The sequence below is a fragment of the Leishmania braziliensis genome, chromosome 32, assembly GCF_000002845.2.
Source record: "Leishmania braziliensis MHOM/BR/75/M2904 complete genome, chromosome 32".
Classification (NCBI taxonomy): Eukaryota; Euglenozoa; class Kinetoplastea; order Trypanosomatida; family Trypanosomatidae; genus Leishmania; species Leishmania braziliensis.
The window spans coordinates 63021-80487 of NC_009324.2; the positions used below are offsets into that span (position 1 = coordinate 63021).

At 57.3% G+C, this 17467-nt stretch overlaps 7 protein-coding genes across 7 annotated transcripts; all 7 read right to left on the reverse strand.

The window, feature by feature from the left end:
* Nucleotides 1-1218: 1218 nt before the first annotated feature.
* On the reverse strand, nucleotides 1219-1935 carry LBRM_32_0190 (conserved hypothetical protein; the record flags this gene model as incomplete). The annotated part of the gene is made up of 1 exon (XM_001567328.1): nucleotides 1219-1935. The coding sequence occupies one exon, from the start codon at nucleotides 1933-1935 to the stop codon at nucleotides 1219-1221; it is 717 nt and encodes a 238-aa protein (XP_001567378.1).
* A 1364-nt stretch (nucleotides 1936-3299) lies between these two features.
* On the reverse strand, nucleotides 3300-6425 carry LBRM_32_0200 (conserved hypothetical protein; the record flags this gene model as incomplete). The annotated part of the gene is made up of 1 exon (XM_001567329.2): nucleotides 3300-6425. The coding sequence occupies one exon, from the start codon at nucleotides 6423-6425 to the stop codon at nucleotides 3300-3302; it is 3126 nt and encodes a 1041-aa protein (XP_001567379.2).
* Nucleotides 6426-7769: 1344 nt separating this feature from the next.
* LBRM_32_0210 (conserved hypothetical protein) lies at nucleotides 7770-10751 on the reverse strand (the record flags this gene model as incomplete). Its single annotated transcript, XM_001567330.2, has 1 exon — nucleotides 7770-10751. The coding sequence occupies one exon, from the start codon at nucleotides 10749-10751 to the stop codon at nucleotides 7770-7772; it is 2982 nt and encodes a 993-aa protein (XP_001567380.2).
* Nucleotides 10752-11795: 1044 nt separating this feature from the next.
* LBRM_32_0220 (hypothetical protein, unknown function) lies at nucleotides 11796-12932 on the reverse strand (the record flags this gene model as incomplete). The annotated part of the gene is made up of 1 exon (XM_001567331.2): nucleotides 11796-12932. One exon carries the CDS (start codon nucleotides 12930-12932, stop codon nucleotides 11796-11798), a length of 1137 nt encoding a protein of 378 aa, XP_001567381.1.
* A 1428-nt stretch (nucleotides 12933-14360) lies between these two features.
* Nucleotides 14361-14633, reverse strand: LBRM_32_0230 (conserved hypothetical protein; the record flags this gene model as incomplete). The annotated part of the gene is made up of 1 exon (XM_001567332.2): nucleotides 14361-14633. The coding sequence occupies one exon, from the start codon at nucleotides 14631-14633 to the stop codon at nucleotides 14361-14363; it is 273 nt and encodes a 90-aa protein (XP_001567382.2).
* A 705-nt stretch (nucleotides 14634-15338) lies between these two features.
* On the reverse strand, nucleotides 15339-16265 carry LBRM_32_0240 (putative U2 small nuclear ribonucleoprotein 40K; the record flags this gene model as incomplete). The annotated part of the gene is made up of 1 exon (XM_001567333.1): nucleotides 15339-16265. One exon carries the CDS (start codon nucleotides 16263-16265, stop codon nucleotides 15339-15341), a length of 927 nt encoding a protein of 308 aa, XP_001567383.1.
* A 723-nt stretch (nucleotides 16266-16988) lies between these two features.
* LBRM_32_0250 (conserved hypothetical protein) lies at nucleotides 16989-17366 on the reverse strand (the record flags this gene model as incomplete). The annotated part of the gene is made up of 1 exon (XM_001567334.1): nucleotides 16989-17366. One exon carries the CDS (start codon nucleotides 17364-17366, stop codon nucleotides 16989-16991), a length of 378 nt encoding a protein of 125 aa, XP_001567384.1.
* Nucleotides 17367-17467: the final 101 nt, after the last annotated feature.

Here is a 17467-nt window from a genome sequence, read left to right on the forward strand (position 1 = left end):
AGTGTTGGAGGATTTATTGAAGTGTATGAGATTGATGGATTGGTAGTTTTTGGTTTTGATAGATTGTTGATATAGTGTTTGTGTTATGTTTGTGTTATGTGTGTAGAATATGTTGTTTTGTATTTTTGTAATGTGTTGATGTATTGTGTTTTATTGGTTGAGTTTTGTGTGTGTAGTATAGTATATTAAGGAATCTTATGTGGTTGTGTTTGTATAGTTTCAGGATTTGTATTTATGTGTATGCGTCGTGGAGTGAGTGGAGTGGTGAATCATGAATATCCTATAGGTGTGGTTGCAGTGTGCTGAGGTTTGTAATGAGGGTCTCTGCATAGGTGGCATCATTCGTGGGAATAACTGTCTCAGTGTTCACATGACCATTTGCATGCGCATCACTGTCCATGGCGGTGAATTTCCCAACGCGCCGCACTGGCAACCGGGGATTTTGTTTTTTTTTTTTTAGCGTTCATTCTCGGTCATACAACATGAGCTCCAGCTCCACTCGAGCTCCCCAGCTCGTCGCAGGCCCATCGCGTGCTGCGAAGCAGCAGCATGCACGCGGTACAGCAGTGCGCCGACCCAGCCACCCGAGCACGGCCTCAGGCTCATATTCTGCCCACCCACACACCCCGCACCACAGGTCGCCTCGCAGCCGCGCCCACCATGCCGGCCGCCCCCGCAGCGAGGCCCCGGGTCCGGGGTGCCGCTCGAGTTGCGCTGCCACCCTGTCTAGCACACGGATGGCACAAGCGTCCTCGCGGTCGCAGGTCGCGCTGGCGCATCGCCATCCACGACCGGGCTGTCGGCATGCGGTGAGATGCGGCGCTCGGGCTCCCCTCCCCACGTCCTAGGTGCCTGGCCCTTGTCGCCACCAGAAGCGGCTCGGCAGGGGGCGGGGTGGCTGTCTGACCCCCCCCTCCCCCACAGAGTGAGAGGAGGAAGGGGGGACCCACTCGACACTGAGGCCAGCGCTGGGGTGTCCGTCCCCCGTCATTAGGGCAAAGAGAGACAATCAAAGAAAAAAAGAAGGAAAAACGATCCGGACGATGACGACGGAAACCCTCGTTTGTGGGCTACGCGGGAGGAGGGTGGAGAGGTACGACAACCACCGACGTAGTCGACGGTGCAACGTGCTGATATTCCATATCAAATGCGGCTGCGCGTGCACATCATACGTCCACCCTACTCTCAGGTACTTTGAGGAGCGGGGAGAGGAGTATGCTACGCAAGCCCATCTTCGGGGCGTAGAAAGCAAAGCTGCTTGTACAGCGGCTCAAGCTCCTCCTCTGTCAAGGCGTGATCGAGTCCACAAAGCTGCAGCAGTTCCTTCTCTGATCCGGCGCTGAGGGCGAGAGACGCGAGCAGGGCGCAGGTCAAGTCACGCAGCGGCTCAATGAGAAGAAAGTCCGCGAGCATGGCGACTTCCAAGACGAGATCCATTGCCTGCGGCCCTTTCTTCGCTAGCGTACGGCACAACGCCGCCGACTTCTTTTCATCCGCTACACCTGAAAGGAAGCAGTGTTCCAGAAGGTAGTTCATCTCCCATTCGTATACCAACTCCTCCAGCGGTGCACGCAGTGGTTTGCTGAGGAGGGTCGGTACACGCGTCTGGATGAGTTCCAGGTAGCGAAACACACATTCGCAACCCTCTCGTGTTGCGTGTGGCAGTACTACAGGGGGAATGAGCCCCTGCACCGGGTCTATCTTATGCTTCAAGTCCACATCAGCAGAGTCTAGCAGGGAGTCGAGCAGGCGACAGAGCCGTGCGCCGCGGGTGTGTAGTGCGAAATTGTGGTGGAGCAGCTTCTTGTTTGCACCACTGCAATGTGCCACCACACGAATGTAATCTCCTGCTGGCAAATGCTCCCGGTCTCCACCTTGGAGGTAGACAAACAGCGGCGCCTTGCCGGAGAGATCACGCGCTGTAGGTGTCGGCATTCGCCTCGCCCGAACACAGAACGAGCTCGAAAGTGCACAACAGTTTGAGTGGAGACGACGTAGAGAAGTACAACTTCAATGCACTCGCTTCGTGTGTGTGTGTGCGTGCATGTATCGGATGGCGGAGTCGGCGGCACGGCGGTCTGGATCCTGATGAAGCGCCTATGAGACTCTTTTCCTGCCGGGCGCCAGTGATGTGTGTTGATGTTGCCTACTTTGGATTCCTTACGTTTTGCTCTGTTGACTCGGAGATGGGGCGACCTTCGACAGCGACTGACACGCAAAGGGCGAGGGGAGACACACAGTGAAAGAGCGAGACAGCGCCCGCGTTGCGTATTGGCAAGACAAGCTAACGTAGCGTTACCACAAAACGGCGGAGGGAGAACGAAGAAAGGGAGGAGACGAAGGTGGCTAGCCAAAAGGAGAATGATCGCACAGCCACATCAAGGCAAGCGGGCGACACACACACACACACACACCTTAGACAAGCGTGGCGCTGTCATCACACAAGCCGGAAAGGGAGCACCTTCCTCACGACGGATAAGGAGAATCATAGTGGCGGACTCCCTTCATACAAAGGCCAACATCAGCACTATGCAATGTAGCCTTAATTCCTCCCTCTCCCTCTCCTCCAAACCTCTCCACACCTCTACCTCACCTCCAGCACAGTAAAGATGTTCAGGGTGGAGCAGAATGGAGGGAATGCGTATAGCACTTGTGGGCCTTTTCTTGGCGTGGTGGACGCCCCTTGTGAAACGTAACGTAGAAGCCAAGCCGCCACACCACTCGGCAGAAAAGAGAAAAACCCGAACACAAAACGGCAACGCAGACATACATATCCATCTCACTAGCACGCACACACGCACTCCTCTGCGTACCGGGAAGACTTAAAAACCTGCAAGCAATAGAGCCGCTCCTACCCACCAATGCCTCAAAACTCACACCCTGAGCGTACCGCCATGCGCATTCACCATGTCTTTGCTCCTCCACCATAGAGGGCGATACGAGCCTGACCTCACCACCGTACATAGAGTAACACAACACTGACAACGTGAAACAGAAAACCTCTTTGATAAAAAATCCCTAACCGCAAGGCCTGCACACGTTCCACCAGCACGCCTACACTTGACCACCCCTTCTCCACTATTCGTTCAACTGCAGCAGTGTCTACATCAGCATCCTTCGCACAGCATGCGTTAGAAATAAGGAGAGAGCAAACCAAAGGTATCAGCAAGAGAGCGGGAAAAAAAAACGTACAGGCGTGCACTCTATGAGAGGAAATCCATCAAAGAAACATCCGCAAGGAAATCAAAGAGTCTCCGGCCCCGGGCACCTCCCCTCTTCCACAGTCAAACAAACCTCCGTCACTTCTTGGCCGCCTTCGAAAGGACTTGTAGTAACGATGCAGCGGCACGGCGAACCGAATCAGACGATGCCCGCTCCGACAGTGATGTCACAAGCGCAACGCCGTTGTTCTGCACAAAGTAGCTGGCAGCGGCCGGTATGCAGCAGATGTTCTTCGCCGTCAGGGCCGCCTCCTTTGCGCAGTCCTCTGGCCCGTGCTCTATCATGTGCAGTAGCGCAGACCCGAAGGCACACTTCTTGTCAGTAACTGCCTCGTAGCACACGCGCGAGTTTTCGTCGCTGCTGACGGTGCAGTTGCGAATCGTAAGTAAGGCATTGAGAACCGCGTAAGTGTAGGACGACGCATCCGACTTCCCAGCCCGGTTACCCACGTTGCCTTGCGAATACTCGGCTACGAGCTGGATGAGGGCGGAGAGGCCTCCGTGGGTGCGGATGGCATCACGGTTCTCGTTGTTGTTCACGGTGAGCGACGAGAGGGCGCCGGCCGCCTGCTCGAGCACTACAAAGGGCTGCTGCGGGGACAGAAGAAGCATGCACATGAGTTCCAGCCCACCCTGAACCCGTAGTGTATCCTTGTCATCTCGAGAAAGGTGCCACAGCGCAGACGCCACGGTCTCCTTCAGCTGCGTCGACGGCTCCTGGAAGCGGCTGTTCTTGTGGGAAGTACCGTTTGCCTGGAACACCGTCGCGGACGCGTAGCAGTCCAGTACGACAGCCACCAGGCACCGGGTACAATTCGCCTGCATCATGGTTGGCCTGTTCTCCACGACGGTGCTGCAGTTACGCAATACGCCTGCAAGCTTTTCCTTCACATTCATCGGGACCATCGTAGACGGCGTTGCAAACTGCAGATTTCCGATAGCTGACGCGCTGTAGGCCGCCTGGAACACCTCAACACTCAACCTACCTATGCCAGACGGCATGCGGAGCGGTGCCAACAGACTCACGTTCTTCCCGGCTTCCTTGCCTCCGCCGGCGATGCTGGGCGACGACTTCTCAAGAATGCTCGCGAACGCCTCGATGCCTCCAGTGTACCGAACCGTGTGTTTGATCTCCGGGGATGTTGTCAGAATCCACAGCGTGGAGACTAGCTTGTCGACTGTCGAGGGAGAGATTGGCGACGATGCCTTGTCGGCACTGTCCCTCTTGCTGGAGCTAAGATAAGCCTCCTTCACCTTCGCCACAAGGAGCTCAACGCCGCCGCACTCACGAATGACGGGCTTGTTCTGGTCGTTAATGGCGCAGTTGCGCAGTGTGCCAGCGACATTGTCAATTATCTTCTCGCTGAGAGGCATCGTCGACTTGACCGCGACGGTTCGCGACGACTCCATTGGCTTGCGGTGATTGAGAAGAGAAAAGAGCAAGGGTATGCCACCAGCCTTGCGGATGATGGGACGGGCCTCTGCCGTCGCGGAGCAGTTCCACAGGGTACCAGATGCGTTTTCCACCACCGCCACGCTGTTCGACGAAGACATCACCTCCACCAGCAATGGCACCCCGCCATACTCAATAATCTGCGTCTTGTTCTCCGCCTCAACGCTAAGGTTCCAAAGCGCGCCCCCTGCGTTCTCTCGCACAAACTCGTACGTGCTTTTATCCACGGTGGTTGACCTTGGGCTGCGAAGCAACTCCAGAAGCGCCGGGATGGCGCCGAGCTCACGCAGGTGTTTGCGGTTGTCGGCGTTCGACGCGCAGTTCCACACCGCCCCGGCCATCTTTGTCTTGATCGAGTCGGACGGGTGGCGCAGTGTCGCCGTGATTTTCTCCAGTCCCCCAATATCGCGTACTTCTTTTTTGGAGGCGTCCTCTCGTGTGATGTAGCCGATCACCATCGAGACGTTTTCTAATATAGGGAGGGAGTCCGTGTACAGAAGGTCAAGTACTGCTCGCAGTCCACCCAGCTCTCGCACCTGCGACCGAATCGACGCCTCCCCACTGGCTCCGCGCTCCACTTTCTCATCCTTTGTGAGGAGCCCCCACAGAAAAATCAGTGCCCGCTCCAGCACTGCCTCAGAAGTGCTCACAACGACAATGTTTACCAGCGGCTCCAGCCCGTTCGCGGCAAGAAACTGTTTCCGTGCAAAGGTGCTCAGAGTGCTAGGGGCAACAGCGTTGATGAGAGCATGCGTCTCACACACGAGCGGTGCCAGGAGCTCCAGCACCTCGCACTTCACGTCGTCGTTCACGCTGTTCAGCAGGTTCGTTAGGATAGGCACAGCGCGGCCATCGCGAACGAGGGTATCTAGCATCGTGAAGAGATTGTGACTGCTTCCAGAGTGGCATGGAGGGGAGGAAGATTGCAGAGCATAACCAAGCAAACGCAGCTCCGCAAGCTGCACTGGCGGCCGTGGCTCGCTGAGGTGGCTCAGCACCGCCATCATCACGGCCAGAATGTCAGGATAGCTCTGTGTCGCCATCCAACTGCTATTTTTCCCGAGGTGCTGCTGCGTGTAGCCCTCGATTGCACTCAGCAGCACGTTTTCCTTCACGTCTGGCAGGCGAAGCAGTGCGAGAAGACCATCCGACGTGAGCGCTGCAGGGCCGGAGCGAGATGAGGACATTGGTGTCCCGTTCTTTGGCGATCCGCCATTGTCACTCTCAACAACCTGCACTGGCTTAGGCGAGCGGGAGCTGGGGGAGTTCCGCATGGGTGCCGGCGCCGGTGCCACCCTGTTGGGATGCTCCTCCCCCCCTTCCTCGGTGCTGCGCTTCATATCAGGCGAGCTTGGTGATGCAGAGGACATGACCATGACATCCGCATCTACGAGTCTCGGCACGTCGCCTGCCAAGTAGAGGTTTAGGGCGACTTTGCACAACTTCTTCTGCTGCGACACCTCCTGTAGGCGGCGCTCCTGCGTCCGCATTTGTGCCTCAACCCGAGTTATCTCCGCACGCAACTTGTCATGCGTGACGGAGATCATTTCCTTTGACGCAGTCAGCCTTTCCTCCTCCTTTACGAGCTCTGCTGAGCGCTGGGCGAGAAGGTTACCAAGGTCCTCTGCCTGCTTACTTGCCACCAGCGAGCGAATCTCGCGGGCAAAGCTAGCCAGCGGGCATGTGGCTGCTTCCTCTGAGTTACTGAGAACCCCCAGCAGCGAAGCTATGTCGCACCCCACCGCGTTCATTCGGAAGAAACCACGCAGATAATACACGTAAAACCACACGTGCACTGTAAAAAGCCTGCAAATGTGTACCGCAAAGAGCCGGAACGGTGCGCGGCCTCTCAACGCTACCGCCTCTCTCCCTCTTGGACGGCGCTACTCGCGCAACCACACACACGCAAAAGAAGCGAAAAGATGCAGCAGTGCCAACAACACCGACAGCTGAGGCCCTAAGTGGGACCAATGGACCGTCTCAGATGAGCAGTGAGAAAGGAAAGAAAAGCCGTTCACAAAGGACAGAACAGAGAAAGCAAGAACCCAACGCTAATCAAGACACGCATGAGTGCTCAGTTCAGCGGGTTGTGTGTGTGTGTGTGTGTGTGTGTGTGTGTGTGTGTGGGTGTGTGTGCCTGCGTGTGTGTACCGAGCCCAGTGAGAGGAGGAACGGCGAGAAAGGCATACAAAAAAAGGAAATGTGCCCGCTCCACACTGCCGCCAAGCCGAAAAGAACGAGTCGAGGAAAGCAAAAGAGAGCAAACAGCGAGAAGTGGAGCGGGTGATAAAACGTGCCAACGACGCACGGCACCGGTAGTGCCGCGCGTTGAATCACTTTCCCACCGCCCTCCTTTGGTGTTTTGCCTCTCGGCCTGGTGCTCCAAAAAGAGGACAACAGAAAAGGGGCTCGAACAGGGGCAGTGGCCCATTCGAGGAGATGTCCACGGGACCGATACTCAGAGTTCGCTCATACCGTACGCTTGACAAGTCTCTTCCTGTGCAAAAAAAAAAAAAACAGGAAAGACAAGTGAGTGAGCAGCGAAGAGTTGCCGCTGAATGCCCCTTGGGCGGGTGGGGTGTGTAGGTGATGGCTTACTCGGCGCCTGACACGCCATTACGTAGAAGAGAACAGAGAGGAACGTCAGTAATGGGCGTAGAAGGTTAACAGCACACACCATCTGCTGTGCTTATGCAGTTATACGATGAGCCCCGACCCCAGATGTGCAGAAACACGCACACATAAGCGGGGAGGACGGCGAACACAGAAAAAAGAGCACAACAACAGCGGTGGCACACAAGTGTCGCCAACACAGCAAATCATATCACCACCACGCGTCTTTAATGGGTAAAGCGCAGCAAAAAAAAACGCGAACGCAGCCGCAGGGACGTTTGTACCGCTCCAATATCTGAGCTCCCCCTTGTCGTGTTTTCTCTCTCTCTCTCGCTCCGCCGGTGCACGAGCCAACGGCCCCGCTCTGGGGCTCGATTAATACAAAGGTTGCTGGGCATATGCATCGGTCTGTCTGTGAAGATGAGGGAAGAAGGGCAGGAGGGGGAGTGACAGGCAGCTGCAGAGGTGCGGCGGAGATGCGACTAGGCGATGCGGGTGGAGCCCGCCTCGGTCTTTCTGCGCTTTGTCTTCGTAAGTGGTTTTCGGAGAGAAAGGTCGAGAGGGAGAAGCGACTGTCCCTGACGCACCTCCACGCGTGGCTGCACGCCCTCTTTGAATGAAAGCGCCGACGTCCACTCGGGACCCATCGGCTGACGCATGGAGCGGACGAACTCTTGCGGATTGGAGAAGGGGCGCGGCACCATGTGAAGAGTCATGCGATTTGGCACCAGCTCGACGCCGTCATGGTTGATAATGACGTGCTCCAGCGCGGCGTCGGCGCGGCTCTTGAGCAGAAACGATTTCTCGATCTGCCTCTGCGTCATTTGATGTAGCACAGCCTCTTGGTGACGCTTATTCAGCTCCGGGTCCTCGCCGCCCCACTCGCCCCACCCAGGGAGACTCTGATTCGTGTCCTCCGGCCGCATGATTGTCTCGACTTGCGACTCCTTTTCCTTGACAAAGTCCTCATCCACATCGTCGTGGGCAAAGGCGCGGGAAATAAGATACTCCTGGTTCAGCCGCAGCTCCTCCTCAGGGACGCTCGTCGAGTCCTCCAGCGTCCCAGCCGCCACCGTCACCTTCTCTGTTGCTGTGGTGTCATCAGGGCGCGCACGCCTCCTGGGTAGGATGGTGACGCGAGTGGACGTTGCTTTCTTCTTTAGCAAGCCACGCTCCAGCTGAGCGTCCTTTCGGGCGCCAGCGAACTCTGATGTCCGCTGAGCTGACGGTGCGGATTTATTTGTCTTCTCCGTCCGTGGGGTGTGTGCCTTAAGGTCTCCGATAGGGTCGCTCGCGACCACCGACGAGATTTTTCCGCCCCCTTCAGCGGACGAAACAGCAACGATAGCGTCAAGATCCGCGTCTTCGGAGTTGTGGGAGGAGGGCTCAGCGTCATCGCCGTTGGCCTCGATGCAGATGCCATCCTGCCTCCGCAGCCGCACCTCTTCCACAGCACCAGACTTCTTGCCTTTTTTGAACACAATGCGGCCGCCCACGGCAGACGGTAGTGCCGAGCTGCTCGAAGGCCTCCTCGCGACACCACTGTCCCCCGCTTCTTCTGCCTTCGCCTCACCGCCAGTAAGCTCCTCCCGCTGGTGCACCTCAATAGCGCGCCGCAGAGCCTCGAGCTCATTCTCATAGTCCTTCGCCTCCCGCTCTCGCGCGTCCTTCATGAACTTCATTTCACGCAGCTCCGCGCGGGCCTTGGATATGGGATCTACCTTCCACTCCGCCGCAGCGTCCTCGCCGTCCTCGACTGCGTCGACAGCGCTCCACAAGATGCTCTCAACGTCTTGCCGGCTCAGCGAAGCCCCGCCAGACGCACCGACTTTCTCGATGAGCGCGTCCACGGCGCGCTCATCGTCGCTCGAGGCCCCACTCTCGTTGTCGACGGCCACGTACCGCTCGTAGTTTTCCTCCCCGGCGTCCTGTTCCATCTTCTGCATGAGCCGCTGATGCGTCGCGTGCTGATCGTCGATGGCGTCCTTTGTCTCTCCGTCAAACTGAGCAAACCGCTTTGCGTGTTTCACCCACGCACTCGTATTTTTGTGTTTCTGCGTGACACGCTCCTCTACACGGGCCTTGAACAGACGCTCCGCCAGTCGCTGGCGAGCCAGCTCTGGGTGCAGCAACTCAAACGCCTTTTGCCGGCGTTCCTTCTCGCGCTCCTTCTCCTTGCGTAGAATACGTCGGTAGGTCTTACTCTTGATCCTGTTAAGACGCTTGCGGCGGCTGTTCTCGTATGCCAGCATTGCCTTCAGCTTTGCCACGTACCCAGTGGTTGGTGCCTCGCCGTTCTCCACACCGTGGCGCTGCGCCACATCAACATCGCCGTCATTAAACGGCACGTAGCTACCGATGCAGTTAGACGAGTCGGCCCCATCGCTGACTTGGCGACGTGAGAGACCCGCCTTGGACAGCAGCGCATCCATCTTGCTGCCGAGGCGATACGCGGAGGAATTGGAGTGGGCCGGCGTGACGGTCCGGTCGGAGCGGAACTGCGCGTCAGCGGCAGCCACGATGCCGCCGACAGACGAAGCGACGGGGGTGCTGTGTGGGAGGCGCATGGGAAACTGGATGTGCTTGGCGGAGTCAAGCTCCTTTAGAACCGGCTTGTAGCGCTCCATCCCCTCATCTACAATAGCGCGCACCTCTTTTCGGGTGAGACGGTCCTTCGCCAGGTCGTCGGCGTCCACGGTAATGAGGCTGTGCTTGCTCTGGTGCGACCTCTTGATGCGCTCTTTCACTACCTCTACGGCGCCGTCCGTGGACGGCTCTCTCTGTCGCATTATGCACTGCATCGCGCCCGTGTAGGAAGCCGCCCCGCCGCTGGCCGAGGCAGCCGCCAGACCGAACACGGACTCTGGCTCGTCTGTCAGTTGCCTCGCTCGATGCTTCTTGGCCACCTTGCTGCCAGTCTCCGTCACTCGTGTTGCCTTTTTCGCGCTTGCCTGCTTTTTCTTTTTCTCTGCCTTCATGCTCATGTCGAGCATGTCGCTAAGGTCAATGTAGTCTTCATCGTCATCGCTCTGTAGACCATCTTCGTGGTAATTGTCGAGACCATAATCAGCCTCCGCCGCCGCGTCGCGGCTGTTTTTCCTCTTTGTCGCCCTACTTCTCTCAGACTTGCCCACCACGGCGAGGCCGTCCTCTAGGAACGCGTCATCGTCATCATTATGTAGGGCGGAATCGCGCGACGGGCGTGCCGACGACTTCTTCTTGGATAACTTCAGCTTTGTGGACGCTTGTTCGGAAAAGAAGTCGCCATACAAGCGTTCGTCCTCGCTGTTGAAGGCAAGATCGTCGTCAATGTCCTCGTCTAGCTCGGGGGGGATGAGTGGGTTGTTCAACATTAGCTTTCCAGACTGCTGCCTCTCCCCATCATCAATGCAGCCACGCGCGAGCCTGTTGCCCTTGCGGCGGCCCTTCTTGTCTCCCTTCGCCGCCTCGCTACGGCGCACCATCGCGATGGGCGAAGACGCACGGATGCAGGGGTGGGAGAATGGAGCAGAGACAGCCACGGATAGAGAAGATGTAGGAAACTCAATCGAATACACAGCGTTTCCTCGCCCACTTCTTTCCCTGGTGTCCGCGAGGAAGTGGTGTGTGACTACTTGTGCGAGCACACAAGCGGCGTTGCTTCACCTGTGCGTGTTGTCCAGAGCGATGCTGTTATCCACTCCGTTCGCCATTGAGGCACGAGAAGCGAAAAGAATCGCAGCGATGGCGAGAGAAAAGAGTTGAAAAAGGTGGAAAGTCCCATGCAGGTGATGAAAGAGCATATCCTACACACACACGCACCACATGGGTGTGAGCCGAAGAAAAGGTTCATAGGGATTGCAGTGGCACGTGGAGCTCCTCCTCCACACTTTCGTAGGCTTTAGCAAGTCACATGTAGCTCCTCGAGGCCACACTGAGCCTCTGAAAGCCTGTTAGCCATTGGTTTCACTCTAGGCTAGTGTGTCTTTGCAGAAAGGCGAACGAAGAAGTGACGGTGAGTCGTGAGAAAGACGACGAAGGTGGAGGCAACGCTGCCTCTTTGCACGTCATGCACCCCTCTCGGACCACAGACGACCGTCCTTATCCACCCCCCGCCCCCCTCAATCTCAGCGAAGAGGAGTCGAAGAGCCTGTTTACGGGTAGTGAGGAAAAAAGGGGGTCACATGAATCGTACATCATCATCGCTCGGCCCTAAAATGGGTAAACGCTGAAAAGGAAAAGGGAAGCAAACAAAAAGCGCGGTACTTCCTACATGGAGAGAGAATCACCCAAACAAGCGGGGAAGCGAAAGAGATGGTCTTTGCGCCACTGACACCTGCGCATCCTGTGGATGTCTGCTGCTCAGAAGATGAACACCTGACACCGCCGCTTTGTCACAAGTTCGTCTACCAATTTGCCTCAGTACGTCTGTCAGTGCAGGTTGCACTCCAGCATGCTGTACATCGTTCGCGCGCCTCAGTCGATGGCCTCATCGAAATGAGCTCGCATGGCACTGATGCGCGCGTGTTTTAGTGCTCGCTGCACGGTGCCCCTGGGGGGGCTGCCTTTGTGGGCCGTGCCGCTCTCGTATTACCGCGCTGGGGCTGCTGGGTGCGGGCAACGTGGCCGTTGCCTTTGCGCGCTGCGGGTCGCTTATCGGCAAAGGAGCAGAGCTCCATGCGGTCTGCCGGAACTACAAACTCACCTCCACTGGCTACCACGGTGTTGCCGCCTCCAGCCTTGTTGGAGCGGCGCAGTAAAGGAGAAGCAGAAGCCGAAGCGTTGACCTCCATCACAGTTACCCCGGCCGAAGGGTAGACCTCTACCTGGTCCTGCAGCGGTATCTCCTCGGATGCATTCGCTGTCGTGTAGAAGGATGACGTCCACGCCTCACGAGCAAGATTCATCTCCTTCGCTTGCGCTGCAATCCTTCCTGAGGTTTGTCGCTTCGTCCCGCGGACCCGTCGCGGTGGCTCCTCATCGCTGTCCTTCGTGGGAAACTTGGCAAGTGCAGCATCCTCCTCCATCGCAGCGTCGGCGCCGCAGCTTGACGGCGTCACGCGGCATACCACGCCATCCCTGCAACGGTCGCTGCGCGGGAGTACCACGCGCGCCCGCTCCATGTTCAGCAGTTGATCCTGCTCCACTACCAGCACAGCACCACCGTTGCGGGGCGACGCTTTAAAAACACGTTTCCTCTCCGTCTCGCCACCCCCGAGCTGGGCGTTGGAGTCATTTGTGTCAATCACTCGCACTACGCAGCGCTCCGCGTGTGGGAGGCACTCTACATTGTCGGCGAACAACGACGGCAGTGCCTGTCGCATCGCCGTCGTCAGCGCGTCGGAGAAATGCTCCTGCACGCTAGATGCGGGAGCGATCTCGCCGCCCGCTGGCAACGCTGAGTCAAGTGATGCCCCTGTGAGGCGCTTCACCCCCATACGCTTCGCCCACTTGAATCTCTTGAAAGAAGCGGGAGCTGGCGGTGACGGCGAGAGCGACGGCGCTGCGGAAAGTGCCGCAGTCCTCTTGTCAGAATGCAGTGCGCCTTTCTTCATCCCGCGGACCCGCGCAACACCGCTGCGGTGGGACGGCAGAACCGTGTCAAGCGCTCTGGGTGGCACAGGCGCCTCCTCCACCGCCATAACATAGCGGCAGTACGCATCCATTGGCACGGAGGCAGGCGGCATCGGGCACGGCAGGTGCATGGGTTTACTAGAACGCTGATGGCAGGCAGTTAGAGGCGATGGGGTGGTCGATGACAGTAGCGTGAGAGCGCACGAAGGCGTACGGGTAGAGACTCCGGCGAGAGAGAAGGCGCTGCGCAGAAAGAGGGGTGTCGGTGCAGAGGTGGTGGGAACCGCGGAGTTCTTGTTGTTAGGAGTTGCTGCAGTGTCTACCAAGAGAAAACCTGGACAATGCGCCACCGCGACACCCTCCCGGTGGTCCTGTAGGAGAAAGGAGGCTGCGACCACATCGCGCATATCATCCCAGGCCGCGCACGCCGTGTACGCACCTACGAGGCGATCAAGCGAGCGAGATGCAAAGAGGTTCGCCGCAGCCTCGACCACCTCGCGAGCTACAGCGGCACAGAATATCTCCCCAGTCGTCTCTAACTCACCTGCAGCAGCTAAAATCGAGGCGGGAGGCACGTACGCCTTCACAGACGACGTGTCCGCCACTGGCAGCGCTGTCGGTAGAGTTGGGGCAAGAGAGACGTAGTAAGCGCGTACAAGAACATCGGATGTGCGAAGAGCATCAAGGCTGGGCAGCGGCACCGGCGACTCGGAGAAGAACGCGACGGTCCCTGAGGGGCTTGGCGATGTAGCGGCGCCTCGAGACGCCAACGGTCGAGACTTACATCTATCGGGAGTCATACGATTAACCTCTGCAGAGGTGCTAAAACAAAGACGTGGGTCGAATCAGCTCTAGTGCGGGCTTGTGTACTGTGGAACGAGGGGTTAAGGGTGCTGATGACCCGTTTGACTGACTCCACCCCTGGCCTCTGTGCACCTGTGCTCTTGTGTGAACTGAAAGAGTGAATCGCCAAGACTGGCTGAGCAGAGCACAAGCGAAGAGCCACGAAAAAAACGAACGTGCATGTCCGCTGGTGAGCGCTGGTCAAAACATCAAAGCACACCAAAGAGAGGGCGTGAGGTGCGAGAAAAAAGCGGTGGAAGCCGGGCAAGTCGAGAACAGGAAGAAGCGCGAAGTATTGGCAATGCGAGAACGAGAGTTCACAAGAGGAGAGCGCAAGCGTCGCGTTCTGTGCTGCCCGTGAACGGAAAAGATCGAAGGAGGGTGAGGGCAAGAGGAGGGAGATCCACGAAAGGAAACAAAGCGTCCGTACACACCCATACACACACCCACGTTCTCCCGTGTCCGTGGGCGGAGGGAGGGGGGCTTCCAGGTGTCATGGCGGCACACATTGAAGGCAGTGGCGCTTGCATGCACATCCCGGATGCGTTCAGATTTTCATGTGCGCCGCTTCTTTACGGATACAGTAAGACTCGCGCCAATGAGGAGTGAGAAACATGAAGATGCCGTACATAATGCGGAGGCGACGCCCACACGCACGGCGCGATCACGCAGAGACTTCACGAGGATGGCGTCTTGCGAGCACCTTTGCCGGTGAACTCAAGTCCACACATGTTCGCTGCTTTCCGGGCCCTCTCCACCTCCGTCTGCTTCACGGCGTACGCCTGTTGCAGCTTCCTGTACTCTTCCAAACGATCTCGCATGAAAGCGTACTCAGGACCGCTAAGGGGGTGTTCGGGGTCTGCCTGTAGTTTCTGCATCTTCTCGCTGAAGGAGAACTTCTTACTGGCCGCTGTGGCGGCACAGCGGGCAAATCGGGTCGTGCTAAGCATCACAAAAAGCGACTCCGCACAGCTTGTAAGAAAATGATATGTGGCTGGCTCAGGAAAAAGGGGTGCCCTACGCAAAACACGCGCCGATAAAGGCGGTGTGAGCACAAGGACACTGCGTGGGGAAAGAGAGGGCTAGCCTGCTGACGTGCACAGAGGGCTATTGTCGACCCCAGTGATTGTGCGGTCGAAAGAGGGGGGGCCACCGTACCTCAGGAAAGAGAGGAGAGAGTAGAGAGGAAGTACAGAAGTGTGTGAAGGCAAGTCCCTCCACAGTGACACATGACAGGGTTACACCAACCGATCGTTGCCGCGCCCATCGTACCAAAGAGAAACGCGACAACTAGCGCCGCACAAAACTGATGTGGCAGCGACGCTTTTGTTTTTGCTGCCTGCCAGAGAAACGACCCCGTTACGCAGTGCAGCACAACACGGACTGGGGCACAGCGGTAGCTGGAAAACAGAAATGCTCCGGTGAGCTCATTTGCAAAGACGTACCGCGTGGCCTCTGCTAGTGCAGCTGCTAAGAAGACGAATTGCGTCTCATCACCCACGGCGCGGCAGAAGAGGAGAAATGGACGCCGCTAAGTCCACGTGCGTGACCGGTGTGCAATGGCTCCCTCTAACGTACCGTAAACACCGTCCAACACACCGACCGACCGACGCGCAGACACTTAACCCAGCATCACACAAAAGGGAGTGACACTCTTAACGGCGCTTCCGCTTACGCGCAGCGGTCATTCTTTCGGATATCTCCGTCATCTCCTCCTCCAGCTGCGTAATTTCCTCCGCCGTGACATCGTCAGATAGGAGGCGCTCCTCCAACTGGCCTAGGCGTGCCTGGAGCGCAGCATCGTCATCCTCGTCCACATCAGCAGCAGCAGGGGTCAGGCTCGTTGCGCCGTTGCCAGGTTCGTCACCGACGGTGACAGCGTTGCTGACTGCCGCAGCGGCCGCCGCAGCGCGGCCCTCGCGACCGCGCTTGCGCATTTTCTTTCCGTCTGCGCAAGATGATGACTGCAACCCGGTCGCTGCAGAGAGTTTAAGGGGAGCTTCCCACGACTGCACCAGCCTTTTGAACTCGTCCTTCGCCTCCTGAGCACGCTCCCTGTCAGTCCGTGTAACGCGCTGATAGTTGATGAGCTTCAACTTGGGGCACAAGAAGACAAGAAATGCCCGCAGTTTTTCGCTATTGAAATTGCTGCTGTTGGCTTCCCACACAGGGTTGCCCTCAAGCGATACCACCTCCAGCTTTTTCCACTCCTTAAGAAAGTAGAGATCGCGCACGCAGGCGAGGCGGTTGCGATCGGCCAAGAAGTGCACTACATTGGGCAAGGCAGAAACGCAGGACGACACACTCACCCGCTGAATTTCATTTCGATGGGCAACGAGAGTGGCGACACGGCTCATCCTTACGTCCTTGCCGCTGCTGCCGGGAGCTGTCTTTGTAGGAAAGTACTCAAGCGCCGTCAAGGCGTTCGAGGAGAGGTTCACCACATCGAAATTGTTGTCGAGCAGCACCAGCACGTGCTCATCGAGTGAGGAAATTCTCAATCCTCGTAGGTCGATCTCACGTTGTAGCATCGTGTTCGTAAACTGCGGTGCGAGACGCACCAAGTCTATTGTGAGTCGCATCCGCGTCTATCAGAGAGGTGGGTGGAACGAAAAGGAGGAGTCCTGGGGCGAATGAAGCGCACGGAACTGATGAAGAAAAACTGCGTGCGAGCGGAGGTGTGTGCGTGTCAGCACACACGTCAGAGAGGAACTGTGAAGTCCACGTGTACACGGGTGGGTATGTACGTTTGCAAGGACACCGTGGAGATCGAAAGAAGAGAAGAAGAGTGTTAAGAGGGGAAAGTGGGCAAAGCGTCACCGTTGAACACACCACGTTGTGCAGCACACTTGGTGTGGGAGTCGCTAGAGAAAAAAAAATGCGCAGCACAGTACGACCAGCGCATGTGGTCTGCGGCCATCCCAAATGAAGTGATGAGCTCGTAAAGGGTGTGCCTCGCATCGACAGCATCTCCGCAGCAGGATGCAGTGAGCAGGAGCACATCCAAATACTGCGGTATCGAGCATGACATTTTTTGCTCTCTTTTTTTTTTTTTGCGGCAGCGGGGCCTGGGGAAAACAGCACCATTCGCTATAGTGCGCCCCCTCCTATTGCCTGTGGGCTCACGAGATGGGAACGAGAGAGGTGGAAAAACACGAAAGAGACTCTGTCGGCTCCACGACGCAGAGCGGTGTGTTCGGTTTGTCACATGATAACCCGAGCCCCGTTCACACTCCGCATGCGCGCAGCAGTCGGCGGCAGAATCCTGAGTCGACAGGTGATCACCATCCACATCCTCTCCCCCTTCACGAGATGGCTGACTTCGCGCCCACACACTCCTCCGAGGTCCTCTTGGTGTTGATGCGACGGTAGCCCCTCAGCCCACCGTGAGCATCGTAGATGGGCTCTAGCGTATATTCGTGCATGTCTTGCGTGTGCGGAGTCAGCCCCTGCGTGAACTGCTCAGCTGGAATGAGAGAGGGGGTGAAGTAGGCGATGCCAAGTGCCGCAAGAAGCAGAGGACCGGCGATGACAAACTCACGAATACCCATCGGTATCTTTGTACTGTAAAAGCGCGAGAGCTTTACGAGGTACGAATTCTTCTTGGGCGGCTCCGTGTAGTTGGCGACGCTCCGCCGCGGTTTGGAGGTGGGGGTCGAGCCCGCAAACTCAGAAGCCGACATGAGGGCGATGCACTGTGTGAGCTGAAGCAACAAAAGAGAGTTATCACCAAAGAGTGAGTCTCCCCACAAACCGGCGCGGCCAGACGTATCCCGGGGTTTGC